This window comes from Ornithorhynchus anatinus, chromosome 15, assembly GCF_004115215.2.
Source record: "Ornithorhynchus anatinus isolate Pmale09 chromosome 15, mOrnAna1.pri.v4, whole genome shotgun sequence".
Taxonomy (NCBI): Eukaryota; Metazoa; Chordata; class Mammalia; order Monotremata; family Ornithorhynchidae; genus Ornithorhynchus; species Ornithorhynchus anatinus.
The window spans coordinates 10,088,932-10,116,861 of NC_041742.1; the positions used below are offsets into that span (position 1 = coordinate 10,088,932).

At 50.1% G+C, this 27,930-nt stretch overlaps 1 protein-coding gene across 4 annotated transcripts; it reads left to right on the plus strand.

Annotated features, from left to right (window-relative positions):
- Positions 1–27,930, plus strand: LOC114816923 (CMT1A duplicated region transcript 4 protein homolog). Of its 4 annotated transcripts, none has more exons than XR_003764732.2 (4): positions 1–190; positions 2,399–2,496; positions 9,753–9,927; positions 21,858–22,332. XR_003764732.2 is itself a non-coding variant. In XM_029079653.2 (4 exons), exons 1-4 carry the CDS (start codon positions 174–176, stop codon positions 27,724–27,726), a joined length of 516 nt encoding a protein of 171 aa, XP_028935486.1. In that variant the 5' UTR covers positions 1–173; the 3' UTR covers positions 27,727–27,930. The 4 variants fall into 4 exon arrangements, 2 of the variants coding, with proteins under 2 accessions (XP_028935486.1, XP_028935485.1); XR_003764733.2 differs by lacking the exon at positions 21,858–22,332 and adding an exon at positions 12,382–12,799; XM_029079653.2 differs by lacking the exon at positions 9,753–9,927 and adding an exon at positions 27,590–27,930 and having other exon boundaries at positions 21,858–22,121.

Below are 27,930 nucleotides of genomic sequence, written 5' to 3' on the forward strand. Positions count from 1 at the left end.
ACTTGGTGCAAGGGAGAAAACAGGCTCAGGGATCCAACCCGAGGCAAGGGGGAAGCAGGTAGGGGATCCAAAGTGCCCCCGGCCATGCCCGCTCGAGCCGGGTGGCGGGCCAGGGGCAACTGAGGGCTGACCCCTCCTTGGGGCGAACCGGAGATCTCTGAAGCTGCAGGGGGATGACCAGGATGGTTCGGTGAGTGCAGAGCTGGCGTTGGGGGTGGGGGGGAATGGACAGTGTCGAGGCCAGTACTGAAATTGCCCCCGCTGAGGCAGCTTAAGGCCCCTTCTGCGGTCACCTTAGGCAGCTCCTAGTCTCTGGTTTAGCGGATGGAGCACGGGCCTGGGAGGCGGAAGGACCTGAGTTCTCATCCCGGCTCTGCCGCTTGTCTGCTGGGTGACCTTCGCTTTTCTGGGCCTCAGTTATCTCATCTGGAAAATGGGAATTAAGACTGTGAGCCCCATGTGGGACGGGGACTACATCCAGCCCAATTACCTTGCCTTTTACCCCAGGGCTTAGTACAGTACCTGGCACATAGTAAGCGCTTAACAAACACCATATTTATCATTATCATGACCAACTCTATTTTATTGGACTCTCCCATATGCTTAATACAGAGTAAATGCTCAATAAATTGCATCTACTGATTGAATGACTGTTTCGTGAGGGTGTTGCAGTTGGGAAAGGAGACTGATCAGCTCTGACATTCCGGCCTGTCCAGTGCAGTAATGGCAGAGGTGGTGGTCCGGGGGCTGCGTGGGGAGAAGCCCCCCAGGTTGCCCCCACCTAATGCCAGAATCTGGGGAGCCACACGGATCGGACTGGTACAGGGATCGAAGAATGAGGGGGATTGGAGGTTTCCTTTATTCCGCTTGTCCCTCGGGAGGGGAACTCCATCCCACCCTGACCTCAGTGAGCGGAATTCCTGTCAAGACCCCGTCACTGATAAGACGTTCCCTTTTCTGGGGTCCTGGCATCAAACCCCCACGACTTCTGACTCTGAAGCCCAGGCTCTTTCCACTAAGCCACAGAGGGGACACTATCTTCCATTCTTCTGCCCCGAAGAAAGGGTGCTCATCTCCCATCCCTGTGGCCCTTAGAGGGGGCAGGTAGGGAGCTCTTACTATTTAGGGCAAATACCAACATTATTATTATTATTAGGGGTCCTCAAAGCTCTCCTCTTCCCCATCGTTCCAGAGAAACTCCCTTTCCAGTGGTTGTGAAAGCTCCAGCTGATATTTCTGCCTAGTGTGGAATTTTCTGCCCACTGCAGTGGGAACCGGAGTGGGGCAAAAGCCCACCGCCTGGAAGCCGTGCCAGCAAGTAAAGGCCAGGCGAGCCCCGTGGGAGGCCGAGAGCGAGAACTTGGGCTGGGTAATTTCTTGTATCGGCCTGGCGCCGGGCCAGGGGAGATGGAGAAAACACATGCTGTTAGCATTGTGATCATCTGAATGGCAGTCTGTTCCTGCTGCCAGCCTCCGTGACATCACTCGCTTTCAGGCGGCGGAATACCTAAGCTCGCTGGCTCCCTGCCCACCCCCGGAGGCCATTTTGCCGATCAAATCCGAGGCACGGTGCAGCTTGCAGCCGAGGGGCCCGCTGAGGCCTCCTCGATGGAGGGGCTGGGGGATAATAAGAATAATGTTGGTATTTGTTAAGCGCTTACTATGTGCACAGCACTGTTCTAAGCGCCGGGGAGATACAGGGTCATCAGGTTGTCCCACGTGAGGCTCACAGTTAATCCCTATTTTACAGATGAGGGAACTGAGGCACAGAGAAGTGAAGTGACTCGCCCACAGTCACACAGCTGACAAGTGGCAGAGGCGGGAGTCGAACCCATGACCCCCGACTCCGAAGCCCAGGCTCTTTTCCACTGAGATAGGTTATCCTCTGTCCCACAGAGGGGAAACTCTTATCTCCCATCCCTCTGCACACAGCAAGTGCTCCATAAATACCATTGCTGATGGTGATGATGATGATGACGAGCATGTCTGCCGACTCCGTTATACTGTACTCTCCCAAGCACTTAGTAGTGGCCCGGTGGAAAGAGCGCGGGCTTGGGAGTCAGAGGCCGTGAGTTCTAATCCCGGCTCCTCCACTTGTCAGCTGTGTGACTGTGGGCAAGTCACTTAACTTCTCTGTTCCTCAGTTACCTCATCTGTCAAATGGGGATTAAGACTGTGAGCACCACATGGGACAACCTGATTACCCTGTATCTACTCCAGCACTTAGAACAGTGCTCTGCACATAGTAAGCGCTTAACAAATGCCAACATTATTATTATTACAATGCTCTGCACAATAAATGCTACCGATCGAACCACAACCGTCAACTTGGATATTTCTCTCTCTGCTTGGGAAGTCTTGAGGGGTTAATCGAGCATCTTTCCCCATTCACCCCCAGCTGCAGCGGCGGCAACCAGAGTTTGTTGCTCTACTCTCGATGGAATGGTCCAGGACGCCAATCCTTGCTTAGTGACCAAGTGACTGGTAGCAGCTGGGGTAAGTAATGGCCCAAGGCCAAAGGGCCAAGACTGCTTCCTTTCCCTCTCTACTTGTCCCTCCCGCCCTTCCTCCTTAGAGAAGCAGCGTGGCCCGGTGAAGTGAGCACCGGCCTGACTTCTAATCCTGGCTCTGCCACTTCATTCGGTCCTATTTATTGAGCGCTTCCGGAGCGCAGAGCACTGTACTAAGCACTATCTGCTGTTTTGACTTGGGCAAATCGCTTCACTTCTCTGTTCTCTCAGCTGTAAAATGGGGATTAAGACAGTGAGCCCCACATGGGACAGGGACCGTGTCCAACCAGATTTGCCTGTATCCACCTCGGCCCTTAAAACGGTGCCTGGGCACATAGGGAAGCTGTGGGGAAGCAGCGTGGCTCAGTGGAAAGAGCACGGGCTTTGGAGTCAGGGCTCATGAGTTCGAATCCCAGCTCTTCCACTTGTCAGCTCTGTGACTGTGGGCAAGTCACTTAACTTCTCTGTGCCTCAGTTCCCTCATCTGTAAAATGGGGATTAAGACTGTGAGCCCCACGTGGGACAACCTGATTCCCCTGTGTCTACCCCAGCGCTTAGAACAGTGCTCTGCATATAGTAAGCGCTTAACAAATACCAACATTATTATTACATAGCAGGCGCTTAACAAGAGACATAATTATTATTATGGTTATCATTATTTCTCTGTCCCTTCCTCTCCTACTGCAGTGCCAACCCTATTGAAAACTGTGTTCTTTCTTTCAAACCCAGATCTCTGGGGCTGGGTGAGCTTCAGATTCCAGTTTTCTCCATTCCAGGAAACAGGGAACCTGTAAGTCTTCTTACCATGGGAGAGAAGACAGTGAGATCGCGAGCCCTTGTGGGACGGGGACTGTGTCTGATGTGATTATTTCTACCCCAGTGCTTGGACCATAGTAAGAGCTAAACAAATCCCAAAATTATCCCTACATGAAATCAGAACTCCTGACCACTGGCTATTCCACCATTGGCTCCCTCTTTCCAAGTCATTCTCTTCATCTCAGCTCCACCATATGTCCTTTGGTCCTTCAGAGAAAACCTCCTAACTCTCCTTCTGTTTAGATTCCCCCACCCCTAACCCGTTATTGATTCTAGTACACCCCCCCGCTCAGCTTTACCTTTCCCTCCCCACCTCCAAAGCCCTTCTAAAAGGTCGCCTCCTCCAAGAGGCCTTCCCGGACTGACACCCACTTCTTCCCAGTCTTCTCAGTTCATTTACTCATCTTTGTCTATTTTCTAGACCAAGTCTCTCCTCGCTAGGCTATATTAATCAGTGTACGCTGCTCCTTGTTAGACTAAGAAAGTAGAGAGTCGTCAGGAAGGGAGGTGGCTGTGGCAGAACAGTTAGAAGACTCAGAACTCCCAGGCTGTCAATCGATCCATCAATTAAGCCATAGCATTTTTGGAGCAATTACGTAGAAATCAGTCAATAGATATTATCTATTGAGTGCTTACTTTGGGCAGATTATTGTTATAGACACTTGGGAGAGTACGAAAGAGTCAGAATATGCGATTTATTCTATCAAGTAGTTTGCAGCCTAAGGCGGGGGGGGGGAGAAATGTTAAAATACATCCTATGGAGGAGAGAAATAGAATATATAAGCTATGTGTATAATTGCTTTTTTGCCGTTGGGAGGATGGATATAAGTAGCATAGCCTAGTGGAAAGAGCACGAGCTTGGGTTCTATTTTTGGCCCTGCCAAGTACCTGTTCTGGTCTTTGTCTCTCCCCTCAGTCTCTCTCTCGACTCACCCTCTCTGTTGGTCTCTGTCAGTCTCTCACACAGACACACACACACACATACACAGAGTCAGACTCAACGCTCCACCTTCTTGGCCCGGCCTGTGGAAATCCTTTCTTCCATGTGTCAGCCAGTTAAGGAAAGCAGCTGGATTTCACTTCCCTATGCCTGTTTCTTCGTCAGTAAAATGGGAGATTCAATTCCTGTTCTCCTTCCTACTTAGACTGTGAGCCCCAGGTGGGACAGTTTCTATGTTCAGCTTGATTAACTTGTGTCTACCCCAGTGCTTGGCACATAGTGAGAGCTTAACTGATACCACAATTATCACAATTATTATGACGATGATTATAAAGTGGGGAGAGGAGAGCTTCCTCAGGGAAGGTTTCCTGGAGGAGACGTGATCTCAGGAGGGTTTTGTAGACGGAGAGAGTAGCGACCAGCCGGATGTGAAAGGGAAGGGAGTTCTTGGACAAGAGGGGGATGGGAGCAAAAGGATGGGAACGGGAACAGTAAGTAGATTATCTTGAGAGGAAGGAGGATTGCAAGTTGCATGTAGTGGGAGAAGAGAGTGAAGAAGTAGGATGGAGAGAGAGAGAGAGCTGAGAATTAATCACTAGAAAAGCTGTTCCCTCAAAGACATTCCCGACTACACTTCCAGGGCTCTCTCTCCTGGCAGTCTGCCCCGAGGGATCGCAGAGTGTTGGCAGAGCAATGCCAATCTCTGGGGAGCTGTTTTCAGAGGGCGGATTTCAACCTGGGCTCCTCGATACCCCGGGGCGCTGTCCCTGACTGGGCCAAATCGCTCTCCCCTGTCCCCTACAACCTTTTCATCTGGGAAGCAGAGGGGGACCAGCCGATCCATCGGGCTCCTGGGGGAATGGAAAGCTCTGAGAATTGGACCACATTCCATCTGCTTTCCTTAACTGGGCGACACATGGGGGAAAGGGTTTCCACAGGCCTGGCCAAGAGGGCGGAGCTTTGAGTCTTTGTGGATGTGTGTGTGCGTGTGTGAGAGAGAGACTGATAGAGACTGAGAGACTGAAGGGAGAGACAAAGACCAACAGAAAGGGGTAGAGAGCTAGACAGAGAAATAGAGAAAGATCGGGAAGCAGGGAGGCAGAAGAAGGAAAGAGACTGAGAAGAGGAGAGGGAGAGACTGAAGGAGAGGGAAAGAGATGGGAGAGGAAAAGAGAGACAGAGAGGGGAGAATGGGAGAGAGAGAGAGAACTAAAAGAAGGGTAGAAAGATATGAGGGAGAAAGAGAGAGAGAGGAGACAGATGGAGATGAGAGAGACCAACTAGAAAAGGGGAGAGAAATGGAGGTGCAGAGAGTGGGGGGGAAGAGAGAAAGAGAGAACAGGAGACGGGGGGGGGGGAGACAGAGAGTGAAAACTGCTCTCCAGAACCAAAGTTGCTGAGCTCAGACCTGGTTTTCTCAGCTTTTCTGACGAGTGACGAGGGAGAAGCCCTGGTGTTTATTCTCAGCCTTGTTTCCTGTGCCTGAGTCCATGTGGTGTTAAACCCTTCCAGATTTCTGAATCAGCTGCTGCCTCTCTAGCAGAGGAAGAGAAAAGCTTTCATTCTTGGGGCCTCCCATCCCTGGATTTCAGCTCAGGAAAGGGTTCAGCTCAAGGATTGGAGTTTGGAGGAGGGGTCCCCTCTTGCTCCCCAAGAAGAGCCGGCACCCTCGCCTGTTCTGGCGTGGGGTCTGGGGGCCGGCTTTTGCCCAGGGTCTGTCTGGGGGAGCAATGGAGAGGAGACAGAGCATCAGTGGTCTACTGGCAAGAGCACAGGCTTGGGAGTCGGAGGTCATGGGTTCTAAACCCGGATCCACCACTTGTCTGCTGTGTGACCTTGGGCAAGTCGCTTAAATTCTCTGTGCCTCAGTTTCCTCATCTGTAAAATAGGGATTAAGAATGTGAGCCTCATGTGGGACAGGGAATGTGTCCCATTTGATTACCTTGTATCTGGCCCAGTGCTTAAAACAATACTTGGCTTATAGTAAGCACTTAATACCAGTTATTATTAACTGCCTCCCCCTCCCCAACTGCCCTGCCCACAGGCAATATCTTTCTCTTCTCTCTGACCTTGGGGGATTGTCATTTGGGTGCGTTCTCTGCATTGTGCAGGGGGAAGGACTCGATTTGGGCCTTGGCTTCGGGAGTTGCCGGCCTATAAACTGACCACCCTTGGGGCTCCAGGGGAGTCCTTCTAGCCACAGCAGTGGCTGGTGGAGAAGAGGGAGCCAGCTCAAGGGCAGAGCTGCGACTCACTGTGTTTTTCTATAAATCAATCCATCGGTGACATTTATCGAACCCTCCCTGTTTGCAGAGCACTCTACTGAGCATCTGGGAGAATACAAATACCCAACGACAAGCTGCCCACAACAAGGTCTAAAGCCACAGTGACATCTGGGGCATTTCCCCCAAATATTTCCTGTGGAGGGGTGACTCTGAGCTGGAACCTGACCCTAAATGGTCAGGATCTCTGGACACAGTGCTCAATAAATGCCCTTGATTAATCGAGTGTTTGAATGACTCTTCTCTGAAGGAGCTCTTATTTCCTCTTCTCCCACTTCCTTCTGATTGCCCTTGCCCTTGAATTTGCCCCCTTTATTCACCCCTCCTCAGCCCCATAGCGCTTATTTCCATCGTGATCATTTATTCATTTCTATCACCATCTACCTCCCCCTCTAGACTGCAAGCTCATCACGGGCAGGGAATACGTCTACCAGCTCTGTTAGGTTGTACTCTTCTGAGGGTTTAGTGCAGTGATCTGCACTGGGTCAGGGCTCTATAAATAAATCATTTGGCTGAATGTGTGACGGGCGAAAAGAATAGGCAAGGAGGACATGGAATTTTTGCGCACCAAATCCCACAGTATCAGGATGAGGGAACCCAGTAAACTTGAAGCTTCAAAACAAACAGAAGGAACAGCTTTTTTCTGCAGGGAGTGGTCAGTTCATGGAATTCGTTACCCCAGGAAGTTGCATAAGCAGAAAAGATTAAGCCCAGAATTCTGTCTCACAGTGGTTCCAGATGGAGGCAGAGTCAGATGGCGATAGTTCTCTGGCCTATCTACACCCGCATGGTTAAGCCTGGAACATCCCAGATGACATTTTTTCTTGAAGTCACTTTTTCCTAATAATTATAATGGTAATAATTGTGGGTTTTGTTCATCAATCAGTGGTATTTATTGAGTGCTTACTGTACGCAGAGCACTAAATGCTCTAGACGCTAAGCTTGTTGTGGGCAGGGGATGTGTCTGTTGTATTGTTGTGTTTTACTCTCCCAAGCACTCAGTACAGTGCCCTGCCCGAAGTAAGTGCTCAATAACTATGATCTGTTGATTGGGAAAGAACAATGCAACAGTGGTAGACAAGTTCCCTGCCTACAGTGAGTTTACCTCCTCCCCCTTTATTTATCCCTGTTCTCAGCCCCACAGCACTTATGTGGATATCTGTAATTTATTTATATTAATGCCTGTCTCCCCTTCTAGACCGTAAGCTCGCCGTGGACAGGGAATGTGTCTGTTTATTGTTATACTCTCTCAAGCGCTTAGTACGGTGCTCGGTACAAAGTAAAGACTCAATAAATGATCGAATGAATCAATACAGTCTGGAGGGTGAGACAGATATAAATATAACTCAATAGTTTACTGCTAGGTACACAAATCGTAGTAATAACTGTGTTTTTTCTTAATCACTTTGTATTTGCCAAGCACTGCACTAAGCACTGAGGTAGATACACGACATATCTCAGTGGATCTATTTAAACTTTCTCAAACCTCCTCATGCCCTTCACTTTCCCTCTCCAAATGCAACTTTCCTCATAATCACCCCCGAGGGACACCTCTTGAATTTATCCAGATCTCCCTTAGCCCCGCTGTAGCTGCACGACTTCCTGTGGGAAGGGGTGGCTCCGTTTAACTCTCTCCGAACCCTGCTCGGTGAAACATTCCAGTGACAAAGCCAAGCCCAGGGGGCCCACGCCAGAATCTGAAGACACCGAATCTATTACCGACCGTGAAAGCCTACATCACAGCTGGGGCCTGGCCATCTCTGTTCCACTTGCAATTTATTCACGTTTGGCACGGTTCCGTCTGGAGTCACGGATATGCCCAAGCTGTGCCCTTACATGGACGTAAGACCTACCTAGCCCTAGAGAAGCAGCACTGCCTAGCGGATAGTGTATGGGCCTGAGAGTCTGAAGGACCTGGGTTCGAATTCTAGCCCTTCCAATTGTCTGCCGCTTCACTCCTCTGTCCCTCAGTTACCTCATCTGTAAAATGGGGATTAAGACTGTGAACCCCATGTGGGACAGGGACGGTGAGCCGATTTGCTTGTATCCGCCCCAGTACTTAGAACCGTGCCTGGCGCGTAGTAGGCACTTAATAAATACCAAAATGATCATTATTGAAAGACTTTCTAATTCCCGGGTGCCTCACTTTCCTCTCCCTTGAATAAATCAGTGGGATTTACTGAGCTCTTACTGAGCTCTTACTGGACTTGGAAGAGTACAGTAGAGTTCATTCATTCAATAGTATTTACTGAGTGCTTACTATGTACAGAGCACTGTACTAACAAACTAGCAACAACTCATTAGCAAACTAAAAGCCTTCCTTCATTTCCTAGCCCTCCCCTTCTTCAAAGCCCTACTGAAATCACATCTCCAGGAAGTCTTCCCTGATTTATTATTACTTTTATTATCATCTCCCCCACCCTACTTTCTGCCTCTGCACTGAATCCTTGTCCTGGAAAGCCCTTAGATTTTGCCCCCTCTAGACTCTAAGCTCATTGTGGTCCGGGAACGTGTCTACTTACTCCGTTATAACACACTCTCCCAAGTGCTTGGCATAATGCTCCGCACATAGTAAGCACTCAATAAATGTGATTGATTGATTGACCTCACCCTCTCCTCTCCGTGACACTTATCTGCATATCTTTGTACATGGCTATTTACCCGACCTGTGATTTACTTTAATGTCTGCCTCCCTGGCTAAACTGAAAGCTTCTTGAGAGCAAGGAGTATGTCTATTAACTCTAATATCTTTAATTTTACTTATTTATATTAATTTCTGTCTTCCCCTGAAGGCCGTGAGCTCACTGTGGGCCAGAAATGTGTCTGTTATATTGTTATATTGTGCTCTCCCAGTGTTCTGCACACAGTAAGCGCTCAATGAATTCGACTGAATGAAGGAATGCTCTGCACAGTAAGCGCTCAATAAATACGGTTGACTGACCGGCCGACTCTAATGTACTCTCTCGAGCATTTAGCACGGTGCCCGGCTCACGGTAAGCGCTCAATAAATACTCTTGATTGATTGATTGAGGAGGAGGCCGATTTACGTCCCTGAGCCTGCAGAGAAACAGGACCGGAGAGGGTACAGAGCTGGCAAGATACGTGACTCACGCATGTGCCCTGTGAACCAAGTTGTAAAAATGCTTTGGAACATTCTTGTGGGCTGCACAAGTTGAGTGCAAGTATTTTCATTGCTCTTGGCAGGGTTTCCTGGAGCCTCTAATACAGCCTGTGCAGCTCCGGACTTCTGGTAGGGAAAGAGGCCGAACTCTTCTAGGCAAGGCTGGTCAGAGAGAAGCGGCCTTGCCCGAAGATTGACGTTGGTTTTCTCTGCGTCACTGCTTTGGAACCATTCTAAAGTGGAAGAGGAAGGCAGCAGGTAGGCCAGGTCCTGCCTGGGCTGGATCCAGTGGTTCATGATCGGGAGGCTGGAACAGCTTGCTATTTTATTATTACTGGTAGTGATGATAATAATATGGTATGTGTTAAGTGCTTTTCTTCCATTCAATCATATTTATTGAGCGCTTACTGTGTGAGGAGCACTGGACCGAATACTTGGGAGAGTACAATGCAACAGTAAAAAAACACATTCTCAGCCCGCAGTGAGCTTGCACTCGAGAGGGGGAGACGGTCATTCGTATAAATAAATAAATTACAGATACGGGCAGAAGTGCTGGGAAGAGGGTGAATAAAGGGAGCAAGTCAGGGTGACCCAGAAGAGGGTGGGAGAAGAGGAAAGGAGGCTCGATCAGAGAAGGCCTCTTGGAGGAGATGTGCCTTCAATAAGGCTCTGAAGCGGGGGAGAGTCATTGTCAGATACGAGGAAGGAGGGCGTTCCAGGCCAGAGGCAGACGCCGGTGCTTCTCCCGGGGTAACGACTCCATCAGCCAATCTATCAGTGATACGTACCGAGCGCTTGCTGTGTGCAAAGGACCGTACTAGGCGCTTGGGAGAGTACGATACAACAGAGTTGGTGGAAACATTCCCTGCCCTCAAGAAGCTTTCAGACTAGAAAGGGAGGTAGATACTGAAATACTCTACAGATAAGTGGCTAAGTGTATGACTATGTCCAGAAGGGCTGAGGAGCTGAGGGTGGGGTGAATATCAAGTGCTTAAGGGGTGCATATCAAAGTGCGTAGGTGATGTTGAGGATGAAGGGGGTTAGTCAGGGAAGGCCTCTCGGAGGAGATGTGATTTTAGGAGGGCTTTGAAGATGGGAAAAGTAGCGTGGCCTAGTGGATAGGGCACAGGCCTGGGAGTCACAACATCACAAATTCTAATCCCTGTTCCGGCACTCGTTTGCTGTGTGACCATGGGCAAGTCACTTCGCTTCTCTGTACTTCGGTTACCTCATCTGTAAAATGGGGATTAAGACCGCGAGCCCCACGTGGGACAGGCACTGTGTCTAAACTGATTTGCTCCCATTCCCACCTAGAGCTTAGCCTGGCACAAAGTAAACGCTTACTCACTATTATTATTACTTTTATTATCGTCTGTCGGATACGGCGCGGGAGGGAATTCCAGGGCAGAGGGAGGATGTGGGGCAGGAGTCGGTAATGAGACAGACTCGATCGAGGTACAGAGGGTAGGTTGGCGTTAGAGGAGAGAAGCGTAAGGATTGGCCTGTTGTAGGATAACAGCTCAGCAGAGACAAAGCAGGTGAAATAGGGCGAAAACGGAGATGTTCCGATCAGCAAAGCGAGGAGCTGCCAGCATCAGTCCTGGCTCAGCAGTGGCTTCAAATATGAGTCCACGCAAGCAGGATCTATTCGAGTCAAATCAGCCAGGACGGGAAGCTTTGAGGATCCCAAATCCCCGGCCTAGCTCTGGCTTAGAACCGCTGAGCCCCTCCCAGAGTTTGGACCGAACCTCGTAGACACCCTTTGGACATTCCTGGCCAGGCTCAGGGAAGATTTCCCACTGGATCCTGGCATCCTGCTCACACTCTCCCGGGAAGAACCCGTTTCTCCCCTCTTCAGCCCACGCGGAGCCTGACCCAAATCGAGAGGAGCAGTGTGGTCTACTGGAAAGAGCCTGGTAGTCAGAGGACTTGGGTTCTAATCTTGGCTCTACCACTTGCCTGCTGTGTGATCTTGGGGAAGTCACTTCACTTCTCTGTGCCTCAGTTACCTCATCGGTAAAATGGGGATTGAGACCGTCAGCCCTCCATGGGTCAGGAACTGTGTCTAACCCAGGCTTGTGTCCACCCCAGCATTTAGTTTGGTGACTGCCTGTAGTCGGCACTTAACAAATACCACTAAAAAAAATCGGTCGGACATCCCTGTCGGATGGACGGGTTCTGCTCCAGACAGAAGCCCTTGGGTCAGCATCTCAACCCTCAGAACCCTCCTACTTCAGCCCGTTTCGCCGCTGCAGAGCAAAGGTTGCCTGCTTCGGGCCAGGCTGGGGGCGGAATAATAGCTCTGATGCCTCCCCCCGATTCTGGGGCGAGCCACACTGCCCGAGCCGAGCTTTCCATTTAATCAATCAATGGATTGATTGGTTGATAGTTTCTCAAGGTTTTATGTGTCTGTCATCCCCTATTGAACACGACTCCCAACTCTGTTCATTCATTCTATTGCATTTATTGAGCGCTTACTATGTGCAGAGCACTGTACTAAGTGCTTGGGAAGTACGATTCAATAACTCTGTTGTGTGATACTATCCTAGATGCTTAGATCAGTGCTCTGCACATAGTAAATGCTCAACAAATACAATTGATTGATAATAACTGATAGCCCCTGGTTTGCAGAGATCTTTTATTTCCCCTTTGTCGCCTTCCATTGGGGCTGCCTCTCATCCGCTGGTTCCCTTCGCCCTCTCTTCCCGACAGGACTCAGTGGTGCTGTGTTGCAGGAATCTTCTCTTGGACCCTACCAAGGGAGAGAAAGCGAGCAAGTCTTCCCTGGGTTGCACACTTGTCTCCTGGAAAGAATCCTTTCTACGGGTCAGGAAGTTGAGCCCGAGGTCTGCTGACCTCATCTCCTGGCGTCGGCCTCTGGTTCCTCGTTCAGAATCTGTCCCTGGCCTCAGCTCGCAGGAGGGCGGGGTTGTCTGAGTTGGAGTTGGAAGAGACCAAAACGGATTGCGTCTTTCTTGGACGGACGCGGTTCCTGGGTGTGTCCGTCAACTTGGGGAGCCTATACGGGGTCACTCGTCTTCACCGTTCTCATCCTGAGGAGATTCTGGGGGATCTGGAGACGATCTCTATTCCGTCCCTCTGCTTTGGGGATTAAATTGGGATTTCATAACTGTTCTCTTTCCCCCTTAGACTGTGAGGCCGGTGTGGGACGGGGACTGTGTCTTATCCGATCGTGTTGTTTCTATCCCATTACTTAGGGTGAGTCCTTGGCACCTATTATGGACTTAATGAATCCCCCAATTATTGTTATTGTTGTTATTACTATCTGGGGAGTGGAAAACAGGTCAGGGAGGTCATCGCTGCTGCAACTCTTGCTTCCCAAGAGAGTTCCGGTGGCCCTGTTCCACTTGAGGCCAGGTTTTGCCAGCTTCTCATCTCCAGGTCCGTGGGCTAGAATCACACCAGACTTGCAGGCAATGGACTCCCACTGGGGAGTGGGGAGAAGCTGGCCTCCTCCCCTGGCATCGAGGGGGAAGGACGCCAGGGTAGAGCTGTTCCTACGCCACTTTCCGACAGCCCAATCCTTTTTCCTCTCCTCCCTTCTCCCTTGCTGGGGCAGGACACGGGAATATGCTGCCCAGGGAGATAAGCTTGTCCTCTCCATACCGCATTTTCTCCCAAACGGCATTGCATGGTTTCAGAAGAGTGACTTGGCAGAAAAAGCCAGAAGGTAGAATCTTCCTGGCCTGGAGTAGAACTGTGATGGCCTCCTTGCCGGCCCTTCGGAAGGGAGCTTTGGAAGTCTCGATTGGAGACAAAGAGCGGCCTGTGAAGCGGCCCCTGTTTCGCTGTCTGTGCCCCCCTCAAGATAAGAACTCGAGAGCCTCTGCCGACTCTCTGTGCTGTTTCCTCTTGGGCCAAAAATACACGAGGAGTGGTCTGAGGGCAGAGGTGGAAACAGACGGGAAACAGAGAGCAGAGGAAGATAAATAGGGGTGAAGAGGGCCTCCGGGCCAAGTTCCCGTAGGGGACAATATGGATGGGATGGAGGAAAGCTTCAGACCTAACAGTTCCCTGGCGGGAGAATGGGAACAAGGAGGGAAGGATGGAAGTTAGATGGAGTGCTAAATTGAGGGGTGGTCGCCCTGGGGAAGGTGGCCCTGTGGGGCAGGACTTACCCAACAGCTCCTGAGGGTTTGGAACCCCACTGGCCAGCTCTGTGCAGTTGCTGTCACCCCTCACCCCCAACTCTCTCCTCCCCTCATCTCTCTCCTCCCTCCGTTTTGATTTGGGGCAGGGAAAGAGCTAGACGCGGCAAGCTAGGAAAGGTGGTTTAGGCACCGACTCGCTCAACCAAGAATAATAACTGTGGTCTTTGTTAAGAGCTTACTGTGTGCCAGGAACTGTACTAAACGCTGGGGTCGATCCAAGATGTCCCTGTCCCACATCGGGCTCCCAGTCTCAATCCCTGTTTACAGATAAGGTAACTGAGGCCCAAAGAAGTGAAGTGACTTGCCCAAGGTCACATAGAAGACAAGTGGAGGAGCCGGGATTAGAACTCAGGCTCTTCTGACTCCCAGGGCCGTACTCTATCAACTATGTCGTGCTGCTTCTCTGTCTATTCAATCCATTTATTCAGTGTTATCTACTAAGCTCCAACTCCGAGGAAAGCACTGTACTAAGCACTGGGGAAGAATACAGTAGAGGATAAATCTAGAAGCAGCACGGCCCGTGGAAAGAGCTCAGGCCTGGGAGAGAGAGACCTGGGTTCTAATCCCAGATCTGATCTGCCACTTTTCTGCAGTGTGACCTTGGACAGGTCACTTCACTTCTCTGTGCCCCTATGTAAAATGGAGATTAAAACATCCGTTCTCTCTTCCTCGTAGATTGCGAGTCCCATGTAGGACAAGGCTTGTGTCTGCCTTGATTATCTTGTGTCTACCCAAGCATTTAATGCGGTGTTTGGCGCATAATAAGCTCTTTAAAAATATCATTACTATAGTATATATATGTATAAATATATATATACTAGACATTACTATTACTATATTTGAAGGAAATATCACTGTTATGAAGAAATGGCCAGCAAATCATCTGACTTCCTAATTTCAACAAGTGGGCAGAGGGTAACGTGACATGGTTCTGGAAGCTGATCTGGTGCTACAGTCAACGGCGTATGGGCCGCCAGTCTGATCCGACAACGACAGGCCACACGGTTCCACGTTTAAGCTGAATGGTTCTACTTCGGCCGTGACCTGTTTCTAGATTTAGTCGGCCCAGGGAGGCCAGATTTAATAAGATCCGAAATATTAGGGGGCGAGAGATGGCGAAGGAAGGAGGATGAAGGAATCAACATGGAATCACAAGTAGCAGTCTGTCCAGTTGGAACGTGGGCCATTGTGTGTCCCGGGGGGGAGGGGGGCAAAAAAAGTCCACCTAAATTCCACATCCCCTACCCTCGCCATCAATACCATGTCTGTGTGAGGACTGCCATTTTGCATTGCATTTACAGGGGAAGTAAAACGGGGCCTTTGTGCTGGGTCTGAAGGAAATTCTAACCATCCCACACAGAGTCTGTCTTCGGCCTTAATGTCAACTATTCGTCTCCTCCGATTTTCAGACAAACAAGCCCCGCCCGTGTTTGCTGGGCAGTCTGGGAGGTGGGGGCTGCTCTCCTCGGACCCTAGAAGGCCCAGAAGGGGGCACCACGGGCAACAGCAATTTTATCCCTTCGGCCCAAATGCCCCGTCTGACGTTTTGGATAGAATGCTAAGGCGTTAGGGATAATCTGGGGTGGAGCCCACCGCCATGTTGGAAGAAATGGTTGTACTCTTGTCCACGGTGTTGGAGAGCGAGTTAATACTATCGTGCTATTTTTCCCCAATGAATCGGGCTTTAAGGACACATCCCACAGACTGTGTTTGCTGTTTCTTTAGTACTTGGAGAACTTCAGGCTGCCGGACAAAACTGACGGCCAATGTTTGGGAGAAACACGATACCCGTTTTTCCATATGAAGAAACTGAGGCAGAGAGGCCCAGAGTAGACCTAGTACTTGTGAGAGAGGTTGGATCAGAACCGAGGTGTCCAGGCTCTCCAGCGCCTTCCCTCTTCTCCAATTTGGGCCTCAGGGCTGAGAAAGCTGTGGGATAAAGTGATCGTATAGCCAGCCCCATGGGTAATAATAATTGTGGTATTTGTTAAGCGCTTACTACGTGCAAAGCACTGCTCTAAGCGCTGGGGGATACAAGGTGATCAGGTTGTCCCACGTGGGGCTCACAGTTTTTATTTTTAATTCCCATTTGACAGATGAGGTAACTGAGGCACAGAGAAGTAAAGTGACTTGCCCAAGGTCACACAGCTGACTGGCGGCGGAGCCGGGATTAGAACCCATGACCTCTGACTCCCAAGCCCGCGCTCTTTCCACTGAGCCACGCTGCTTCTCTCAGCGTACTGGTAGAGAAGTACACTGGGTACTGGTAGAGAAGTACACTGGCATCCTCAAAGCCCAGGAAACAGCTGGGAGCATAATGATAGCGGGAATAAGAATATATTTTAAGTGCTTACTATGTGCCAAGCACTGTACTAAACGACGGGGGTAGATACAAGATAATCGGACACCCCTTTCACCGTGTGATATTCACCCCTCCCTCAACCCCACACAGCACTTATGTACGTAGTCGTGATTTATTTTAATGCCTATCTCCCCACCTAGACCGTAAGATCCTTGAGGGAGGGGAACAGGTCGTCCAATTTTGTGATATTGTACTCTCCCAAGAGCTTAGTACAGGGTCTGCACACAGTAAATGCTCAATACATGCCACTGATTGATTGACCCATGAGAGATTGGGATCGATTGATAAATGAGAGGACAGTGAGGGAGGGTTGGTGCTATGCTGTCTGGAGAGGGAAAGACAGAGGAGACATGATTGAAGTGGACAGAATCCTAAAGGAAATGGAGGGAGAATACAATGTTGTTAATAATAATAATAATAACTGTAAGAACCTTTACTTTGTTCCAAGCACTGTACTATGTGCCGGGGTAAATACAAGATAATCAGGTCGGACACAGTCCCTGTCTCTCAAGGGGCTCACAGTCTAAGTAGGAGCGAGAACAGGAATTGAATCCCCATTTTCAGATGAGGGATCTGAGGACAAAAGAAGTCAAGTGACCTGTCTGAGATCACAGAGCAGGCAAACGGTGGAGCCGGGAGTAGAACCTAGGTCTTGCGACTCCCGGGCTTTGGCTCTCTCCTATACAAAATTGTTCTCTACATCCCCATGCTACCCGGAGGAGAGGGTATCCGCTGGGGCGTAAAAGTGGCTGATTCCAAACAAACAAAAGCAAACACTTCTTTCCCCAGATGGGGGTCAGCATGTGGAACTCATTACCACAGGAAGCTGTGCAGCTGAAAATATCGGCAAGTTCAAGAGGGTTTGGATAAATTCCCAGGCGAATGGTCTGAAATGGGTCACTAGAGGGAATGAATTAATCAGTGGTATTTATTGCATACTTACTGTGTGAAGAGTTCCGTACTAAGCACTTGGGAGAGCACAGTTAAGTTGGTAGGCTTGATCCCTGCCCTTGAGGAGCTTACATATCTGGGGGGGGGAAGCTTAGAGATGCAGAGGGGAAAAGTTAGGAAAGTCCAGTGGTCCGTACTGAGCTGTGAGGATGGGTTTCCAGAAGGGCAGCCATTTTATGGCTTCTGCAAGCATTTTGGTTCCTCTATTGGAGACGACTCTGGGCTGGATGGGCACTCAGTATGAGCCGGGAACAGCGGTCAGTCAATCAGTGACTCAATCATATTTACTGAGTGCTTACTATGTGCAGAGCACTTTACTGAGCGCTTGGGAGAGTACAGGCTAACAATATAACAGGCACAATCTCTGCCCATAACAAGCTTACAGTCTAGAGGGGGTCACAGACATTAATATAAATAAATAAATGTCGGAGATGTACATAAGTGCTGTGGGGTTGGGAGGAGGGGGATGAATAAAGGGAGCAAGTCAAGGTAGTGCAGAAGGGAGTGGGAGAAGAGGAAAGAGGGGCTTAGTCGGGGAGGGTCCCTTGGAGAAGATGTGCCTTTAATAAGGCTTTGAAGGAGAGGAGAGTACTTTCTGGTGCTACGAGGAGGACTTTCCATGCCAGAGACAGGACGTGGGTGAGAGATAGATGAGATCCAGGTAGATTGCGAAGGTAATGTTTGGGGGAGGGCCCCAGAGGCTCTTTTCCAGGCCAGTGTGCTCACCCCAAGTCCCATCCCCACTGGCCAACCATGAAATTTCCACAGGAAGAGAGCAACAAAAGCCATTCCAACTTTCTTCTCCCAATCCAGAAGCAGCGTGGCTCAGCGGCAAGAGCTCGAGCTTGGGAGTCAGAGGTCATGGGTTCAAATCCCAGCTCCACCGTTTGTCAGCTCGCTTCTCTGTGTCTCAGTTACCTCATCTGTAAAACGGGGATTAAGACTGTGAGCCCCACGTGGGACAACCTGATCAACTCGTGTCCTCCCCAGTGCTTGTAAAATGCTTTGCATGTAGTTAAGTGCTTAATAAATGCCATCATCATTATTACGTTTACCTTCTGAATCCCAGGCCCGTGCTCTATCCACCATGCCATGCTTCTCAGTCAGGGACAAGAGACCAATTGAGTCCTGTCCCTTCTTCCATTTTCAGGTTTGTTCTGGGTCCAGGGCTAACACAGGGGCCAGGACAGGTGGGGGAGCCTGGTGGAGAGCAAACCTGCTTCCGGAAATATTGCCCATCTCCTCCACTAGACTGAAAGCTTCTAGTGGGCAGGGATCATGTCTATATTTACTCTCTTGTATCTCCCCAAGTGCTTAATACACTGTTCTGCATGCAAAAAGTGATCATTAAATGCAGTGTGTTGATTGGTTTCATTACATCCGCAAGACTACGAAGTTTGGATCCGTGGAGGAGAGAATGACAGGAATTCAAGTTCTGCCTTCATTATTGCAGAAGGGGCCAGAATACAGGTGCCCTTTGAACCTGAGTTTTCTGGTGGACTTTCAGAAGGCTCTGACCTTGATTTTCCGAAAGAGAGTGACATCACACACTCAGACTTGCTCCCGGTGACCCGTCCTTTCCGCCTCCCGACCACTAAGGAGCCCAGGCGAGGGGAGACAGGAGGCTTCAGGGCCGCGTTCTACGGTCCCGGCAAGATCCGTCTTGCAGATTGGCTCTGAGCATCGGCTTTGTCACGATTAGCCTCATTTCCTGAGTCATCCGTTTCGGGGGAATCGCTAGCTCGAAGTTTCCTGAAATACCGATCCCGGCAGTCTGGGAAGGGATCCAGCCAGGGTTGGGTCTGTTTCTCCACCAGATCTGTAGCCGATCCTGTGGTCGCGGAACGGTGGGGAGCCGGAGGTGGGTCTAAAAGGGTCGGTCCAGATAATGATAATAATACTTAATAACAGTTGTGGTATTTGTTAAGCACTTCCTGTGCGACGGGTGTTCTATTAAGCACTGGGGTGGTTACAACTTAATTGATTTGGACACACACCTTGTCTCACGTGGGACTCAGTCTTAATCCTCATTTTACAGATGAGGTAACTGAGGCCCAGAGAAGTGAAATGACTTGCCGAAGGTCACACAGCAGACAAGTGGTGGGGGCAGAATCAGAACCCAGATCCTTCTGAATACCAGGCCCGTGGTCTATCCACTAGGCCACATTGCTTCCACCAAGATGCTCTATTCAGGTGCTTTTTCCGTATCGAGTCCCTGATTCAGCTAAGATAGCGAATCTGGGTCTAGTGTTTGGGTAGATCTGGGGAGGATAGTCTAATGGATAGAGCACTTGGCAAAAACTGTAGTTATTTTTAATACCATTATATGATCATTATGATCATCTCCATTTAATGATTGCATCCTATCCTACCCCTAGCACTTGACACTCCCCCTAGATTGTAAGATCCTTGAAGGCAGGGATCGTACCTACCAACTCTATTGCTGTCCATTATTCATATTCTCAATGTTCTGCACAGAGCAGGCGTTTGATAGATACGACTGATTGATTGACAGGTGGAAAACAGAAAGGCTGAGGGGAGACATAATCAGAGTTGATTTGATTGCCTCAAGAGTTACTGCTCAACAGGGAAATTGGATCTCTCTGGCCTACGCTCCGGCAGAAACTGAATTAAAAAATATGAAAACCGGGATTTTACAGGTGCTCCTGTTAGGCTCAGTCTGTTCTTCCTTGCTTTGTCTTCCTGTGGCCAAGCTAAGTAGAAAGAGCCGGGGCTTCGGAGGCAGAGGTCATGGGTTCGACTCCCGGCTCTGCTGCTTGTCAGCTGTGTGACTGTGGGCAAGTCACTTCACTTCTCTGTGCCTCAATTACCTCATCTGTAAAATGGGGATTAAGACCGTGAGCCTCATGTGGGACAACCTGATTACCCTGTATCTACCCTAGCGCTTAGGACAGTGCTCTGCACATAGTAAGCGCTTAACAAATACCAACATTATTAAATACCTCTAAGACCAAGAAACTTAGAGCAGCAGAGAAGTTATGCTGTCCGCATTCACATTCAGGCCCAAACTGAATCCCATAATGCCCTCTGCCCCCAGAATTCTCTGCCTCTCTAGGATCAAGAAAAGGAACATTTCCCCCTCCCACTACAAGTCAGTGGCTTCGCTGTTCCTGAAATCCAGACGTGGGATCTCTTTGGTTCCTGTCCTTTCGTCGGCCGACTCAACCGCGCTGCCTTTGGGGCTTAAAAATACAACTCTAACCCACTCCAGATTCCAAACATTCTCGGGGGCCAGTTGGAAATGCTGTGATCCAGAAAGGCACACAGTAGAATTCTCTCTCTATAAGCAGAAGACAAGCGGCTGAATGCTACCTGTCAATCCATGGGATTTACCGCGCGCTCTCTGCGTGCAAAGCACAGCGCTGCGCTCCTGGGAGAGCTCAGTACTACAGAGTTGGTAGACACGTTCCCTGCCCACAACTAGCTTATAGTCTAGAGGGGAAGACAGACAATAATATAAATAATTAAACTGTGGATTTGCAGGTAAATGCTATGGGAGGGGGAAATATAATGTATCAATTGCTCTGAACTTGTTGTTGATTAAATTAGTTACTGCTTCACTGAGGGACAGCATACATTGGTCAACAAAGGGCTTGGAATAAAGCTGGTATGGCAACCATAACTATCTGGCAAGCGCCTTTCAGCTATTAGCTATGAGCTGTTCCCTTGGATCTGTTCTTCCGAGAGAGGTCAGAAGTTAGCTCCTCGGTGAATTTACTGAGGGTGTGACCAAGTTGTGGCTGTCAGTAATTACCCTGGACTCAGAGATGTTGATCTAGAAAAATGGGAATTGATCTTTTGTAAAATCTAGAGTGACCCTTTACTCTGAGAAGGGGAAATTCTACTTCAATTAATCTGGTTAAGTCTTCTTTCCCCGACTCCCTCTTCTTTCTGAATCCACTCTAAGCTTGGATCTGTACCTTTCTGGGGATTTTGCATTCAGCCAGCCCACAGCATTTATGTATGTATCCACTATTTCTTTATTCTTTATATTAATGTCCGTCTCCCTCTTTAGACGGTAAACTCGTTGTGGGCAGGGAGTGTGTCTACCAAGTCTGTAGTATGTACCGATTCGGCCCTACCCCGATCCTTTCAGGTGAAGGGGTTCGAAGACAGCTTATCTTCCAGGTCAGCGTTAAACGCTTCCCTTCCCGGTGGCGACTTTATGGCTTCCTCTGCTCACTAGAGCGGCATCTTTCCTGCAGCGGGACCTCTCCTCTCAGCTTCTGCCCCTTCTCCATCCCTGCGGGAATCCCTGGTGGGTCACTGGAGCTGTTGGGCCGAGGTTGTGGTTGCAACCGTTCTGACGGCCTCTGGGCCTCACAGGATCTGTAACTCCATTCTTTTAACCACAGTACTTTATGACTCTTATTGACTTTATCATTGTCCATTTCTTTTACATATTTGTATTTTCATCATTTCATGTTCTTTTATGTGTCCATTGCTTATCTCCTCTTTCTGTCCCTCACCCTTATTCTTTGTCTGTGAGGCCTTGTGGGTGCCGGAGATCTAGTTTAATTCTCATCTGTGTATTTTTTACCAGTGCTTGTCTCACAGGGCGTGTCCCCCGGGTATGCGGAGAATACCCCAGATGTAGCACGGAGCTGGGTGCTTGCCCACCGTTGAGCCTCTTACCCGCCTTGTCCTTTAACAATGCCCACTATCCTTCCGTGTTTCCACAGACCCGAATTCCCTCTCCGTAAACCTGGGGTTGCCCGCCCACCTGATCCATCGCCACAAGTCCCAGCCAGCCTATACCACCTACGTTTCTCCGATGGTCAGGAGATTTCTCCAACGCTCCCCTCCGGAACCGGAACTCCCCAAGACGGGCGGCCCGCCTGAAATGGCCCAAGAAAGGCAGGAAGCAGAGAGTGAGGGGCCGCCCCAGTCAGCGCTCAGCCCTCAGAATTCAGCGGCCGTCCCCCGGGGCCTGGAGCCTGACCCAGGTTCGGCCCAGGGCCCCTCAGGGTCGGGATATAAGGTCATTTTCCCGCGGAAACCCCCGCTCCGGGTACTTCCCTTTGGCTCCCAAACCGGGCGCGAGGAGGGAGAGGTAAGGGATTGTCCGCAGTTGATGCTTGAAGAATGACTTTCCCTCCGTCTGGGTCACCAAAGCTGTTCCCCTGTGAAATTTCTTTTAACATGTCTTTAAAAGGCTCTCCCGGACATCCCAGACTCATTTTGGGTCAGAGTCATAGCGGGAAAGGTTCAAAGCCGTGGGGATTGTATAGCACGTCAGAAAGAGTCAGTTCTGCGTCGGCAGTTTGTTGTTAATATTGCTATTATTATTATCACTTTATGTGAAGTCTTGTTACATGTCAAACACTTTTCCTAGTGCTGGGATACATGCAGGTTAATCGGGTCAGACACAGTCCCAGTCCCACATGGGGCTCACGATCTTAATAGGAGGGAGAAAAGATATCGAATCCCTGTTTTACAGCTGAGAAAACTGAGGCACAGAGAAGTGAGGTGACTTTCCCCAGGTCACAAAGCAGACAGGTGGTGGAGTTGGGATTAGAACCCAGGTCCTCTGACTTCCAGGCCCGTAATCTTTCCACTAGGCCACACCGCTTCTCTAGGCTCCTTTTCTAGACATTCGTTTGACACTTGAAGTCTGTCCAGCAGTAGGCGAATCCAGCCGGAGGTTAGAGAGGCTCAGAGGAAATTCCCCCATCTGGTGAGTTGCTCATTTCCTCTGCTTACTCTTCCAATAATGATGATAATAACTGGGCACTCGTTAAGCACTTACTATAAGCCAAGCCCTCTACTAAGCACTGGGGTAGATGATAATCAGGCTAAACACCGTCCATGTCTTACACGGGACTCACAGTCAAAGGAGAAGGGAAAAGTGGCTATGATTTGGATTCTCCAACTTTTCCCTGCTGCTATGCCGCTGTAAGCCCTGAAGAGTTTATTTTTATTTATTTTATTAGCACTTACTATGTCAGTTGTATTTATCTATGTCAGTTGTATTTATTACTGTGTGCAGAGCACTGTACTGAGCACTTGGCAGAGTACAATATAACAATAAACAGACATTCCCTCCCCACAACGAGCTTATTCAGGGACTGTCCTAAGACCCGAGGTAGATACCAGAAAGACTGGACACGGTCCGAGTTCGTTGAGGGGCGCGCAGTTTTTCATCCCCACTTTACAGATGAGGTAACTGAGATCCAGAGAAGTGAAGCCACCTGCCCAAGGTGACCCACACACAGCAGACAAGTGGCAGAGCCGGGATTAAAACTCAGGTCCCCTCACTCCCATTCCCTTTCCTCTAGGCCATGTTGTTTCTGTTATCGTTCAACACTAAATGAGAAACAGGCCAGAAACCCAAAACCCCACACGCTTATCCACGCATCAATTCCTTTGGCACTAATTCCCTCGTCAATTACTCTGGGAGAATTTGAAAGATATCTCGACTCACCCTTATCTCTACTCACCCTTGGTTGGAGAAGAGAAGGCCTTTCTCTCGAGGGGACTAAACTCTGTATTTCCCAAGATCCTACAGCGTGGAGGTGAAAAGTCACCCCTCCGCCTGGGGAAGCTCTCTTTCCCCCTGCTCCCCAAATTGGACCTCCTCGGGGCTGACAGAACCCCCGAGACCCTAAGGAATGGCGTGGACACAATAGAAGCTTGGTATGATGTCAATGTTTCGAGTGGGTGAGACGTAGGAAGCAAAAATAGATATTTAGACATTTTTCCATCCCTGCTTATTTGTAACAGAGTATTTATAGTTCCGGGCAAGGACACAGACTCTCTTTGTGACCCACTGGCACGAGTATCGCGGCCCGTTTGGCCTTGACCTTACCAGGCGGCCCCGTTGACCCAGCCCACTCCCCCAGAGAGACGAATCGCCACTGGTCCTAGGGCAGCCGCAGGACTCGAGTTCCTTGGAGACCCCAGCGCTTAATACGGTGCTTGGCATACAGTGAACGCTTAACAAATACCCAAATTATCAGGTACCAGGCCACCGAGTGCGGGTCTCGGGTGTGGGAAGGAAATATGGCTGTTTATTGTTGTATTGTATCCCGACTCCGCCACTGTGTGACTTGGGGCAAGTCACTTCACTTCACTTCTCTGTGCTTCAGTTCCCTCATCTGTAAAATTGGGATTAAGACTGTGAGCCCCAAGTGGGACGATCTGATTACCTTGTATCTACCCCAGTTCTTAGAACAGTGCTTGGCACATAGTAAGCACTTCAATACAGTATTATTATTATTATTATTGTGTCTCCTGCTCACAGGGAGCTCACAGCTTCCACCAGGAATTTGATGGTCAGTCAGAGCTTAACCGTACTGAGCGCCGGGGAGAGTACAATATAACAGTGAAACAGCCACATTCCCTGCCCACAACAAGCTTAAAGGCAGTTTCACAAAGCAGGATCGGTTTCTCCCAGCTCAGAAACGTTCCCGGGATTGTGGCCAAGATGGCCTGGGGAGGTCAGGGAGAGAGGTTTCCTTGTTAGGGTGGGTGCGGTTCGTCTCCCTCTCCCCTCCGTGAGCCGAGAAGCTCCTGGAGCCGGGACCTGTTTACTACAGTCGGAACACTCGAGCCGCTGGGAGGGCGGAAAGAGGAGCCGTGGCTATCGCTCGCGAGCGACAGATGCGTCTCCCGAAGGGAGCAGCTGCGGGTAGCTGGCCCGTCTCCCTCGCGGCCAAATAAAGAGATGGCCCGACGTCCGGGGAGGCCGTCCAAGGCTCCGGTTACCGTGGGCCCCAACGCCCGGATGAGGACGGGCTGGCGGAGGCTCCTCGTGTCCTGCTGGCAGAGCTCCCAAGCCGGGGACCCTCGGGCCTCCCGTTGGCAGGATCGCTCGGCTACGGCTGCCCCCCACAGAAACAGAAGCGGGCCCCCACCCTCCTGAGCTCATTGCGGGCAGGGAACACATCTGTCGACTCTCTTCTATTATACTCTCTCAGCTGCTTAGTACTGTGCTCTGCACGTAGCAAGTGAGAAGCGGTGGGGCTCAGAAAAACGGCGTGGCCTAGCCGATAGAGCACGGGCCCGGGAGTCAGGAGGGCCTGGGTTCTAATCCCGGCTCCGCCACGTGTCTGTCGTGTGACCTCGGGGGGCCCACTTGGCTTCTCTGGGCCTCGGGTGCCTCATCTGTAAAATGGAGATTGGGAGTTTGGCCCCATGTGGGACAGGGACTGCAAGATCCTGGCTCTCCCCATCTTAAAAGCACCGTCTCCTCCAGAAGGCTTTCCCCTTCGTGGATCCATTTTCTTTGGGCTTGTTCATCTAAAAGCCTTGGGGTTATAAAGCTGAGTGCTTTATGTATTCCGTCGATTTCGATGAGCTCATCCTCTATTTTTGATTGGGGAACCAAAAGCAAGGAGGGCAAAGGAAGCACTTTAATACTGCATCCCAGCTGGATACTGGGAATCGATTGCTGGTGGTAGGACCATCGTGTCGGGCCGCTTTCAAGAAAGGAGAGACTTTCTCTGAGCAAATGCTTCCTCAGGACAAAGGAGCAAGGAGGAAAAAGAGAATACAGCGCCAGATGCTGGGAACACTGTCTTTTGCGGTACACGATGTGGTCAGGACTGTTTGCTCCACATTGGCCTTTTCCCCACACGCACTCAGAGCTGGATTTCACCGCCAGTGTTTTTTGTTTTTTTTATGGTATCCGTTAGGTGTTTACTCTGTGCTAGAAACTGTACTAAATGCTGGGATAGATACAAACTAATCAGGTTGGACACAATCCCTGTCCCACATGAGGCTCACAGTCCTCATCCTCATTTTACAGATGAGGTAACTGAGGCACAGAGAAGGGAAGTGACTTGCCCAAGGTCACACAGCGGATGAGTGGCAGAACAGGGATTAGAACCCAGGACCTCTGATTTCTAGGTCCGGGCTTCATTCTCTAGGCAAAGCTGCTCCTGCCAGTCTGTCTTCTTCAAATGCAAAGAGCAGCTAAATATTCATCTACCCTGGAGCTTAGCACAAGGCTTGGAGTAGAGTAAGCACTTAAAAAATACCACAATTATTGGTATTATGACATCTTTGTGAGAAGCAGCGTGGCCTAATGGATAGAGCCCGGGCCTGGGAGTCAGGCCCAACCCGACTGACTTGTATCCAACCAAGCGCTCAGGATGGTACCGACCACAGAGAAAGCGCTTAACGAATCTCACAGTTACTATTGGTAATATGACTTCCATCAGGGTCCAGTGTAGGAAGCCTCCGAGGTCCAGTGGGGGTCTGGGGAGCCCTGTGACCTCCTCTTTCCCTTTCATTCAATAGTATTTATTGAGCGCTTACTATGTGCAGAGCACTGTACTAAGCGCTTGGAATGGACAAATCGGTAACAGATAGAGACGGTCCCTGCCCTTTGTCGGGCTTACGGTCTAATGGGGGGAGACGGACAGACAAAAACAGTAGCAATAAATAGAATGGAGGGGATGAACATCTCATTAAAATAATAGCAAATAAATAGAATCAAGGTGATGTACGTCTCATTAACAAAATAAATAGGGTAAGGAAAATATATACAAATGAGCGGAGAGTACGGTGCTGAGGGGAGGGGACGGGAGATGAAAAGGAGCAGAGGGAAAGGGGGGGAGAAGGGGGCTTAACTGAGGAGAGCTGAAGGGGGGGGGTGGGGGGAGCAGAGGGAAAAGGGGAGCTCAGTCTGGGAAGGCCTCTCGGAGGAGGTGAGCTTTAAGTAGAGTTTTGAAGAGGGGATGAGGATGAGTTTGGCGGAGGTGAGGAGGGAGGGCGTTCCGGGACCGCAGAAGGACGTGGGCCGGGGGTCGACGGCGGGATAGGCGAGAACGGGGGACGGTGAAGAGGTGGGCGGTGGAAAGAGAGAAGGGAGGAGAAGTAGGAGGGGGCAAGGTGATTGGAGAGCCTCGAAGCCTAGAGTGAGAAGTTTTTGTTTCGTGCGGAGGTCGTTAGGCAACCACTGGAGGTTTTTCAGAAGGGGAGTGACAGGCCCAGAGCCTTTCTGAAGGAAGATGAGCCGGCCAGCGACAGTGAAGAATGGACTGGAGCGAGGATCTCTCTAGAGCTGTCTCACTCCGCTCCCATGTCCCCCACGAACGGTTTCCGCTCCTGAGCTGAGCAACTTGGCAGCAAAAGCCTCGATGGAGGCAGGCTGGACACTTAAAATAAAATCCTGGGACAGAAAGGCGCCCTGGTGGTGTGTCAGTACCGGACAGGGAACGGGCCAGCTGGAAAGCGGACCGGCCCAAATCCAACCCGACAAACGGCCACCCCATCCTCACAGCGGGTTCCTGGGTGGGGCAGACTCGGAGGGTGGAGAGATTGTTTGAGTTCAAAGTTGATTTTCTGGGAAATCTTACTCCGGGGTTTTCCCCTCAGAGGGGCGGTTTCATGAGGAAAAATTCCAAAAGAAAACTTTAAATGCAGAAAGAGTATGCTGACAGTCGTGCCTCTTCTCCCTCCTTCCCAGAACTCTTCCCTTCTGTCACCTTCTCCCTCCGCCCGGCCCAGGAAGTGATCAGCCTGAGAGTTGCCCCAAAAGACAGTCCGGCCAAAATCAGATACGGAAACAACTCCGGAATCCTTCTGGCAGCGGTTTTCCTGTGAGGGGCAGTTAGGTGGTGACGGCAGTTCGGCCTGAGAGTTTGCTCCTCGGAGACGTTTTTAGCTTCCTTTCTAACAGCTGATTTGGTTCAAAGGGATCCGGTCAAGGGATCCGGCCCAAAGGCGGGGAGTTTGGGAACTGCTCTAGGGAAACTGCCGGGTGGCAGGAATTCCTCAGGAGATAGAGATTGTCGATCAAATCCCTTT

Excerpts from the sequence above, each read along its gene's own strand:
- LOC114816923 (XM_029079652.2), top strand. Across the intron at positions 2,497-21,857 it reads AGTGACTGGTAGCAGCTGGG|ACCCGAATTCCCTCTCCGTA; the intron begins GTAAGTAATGGC and ends GTGTTTCCACAG.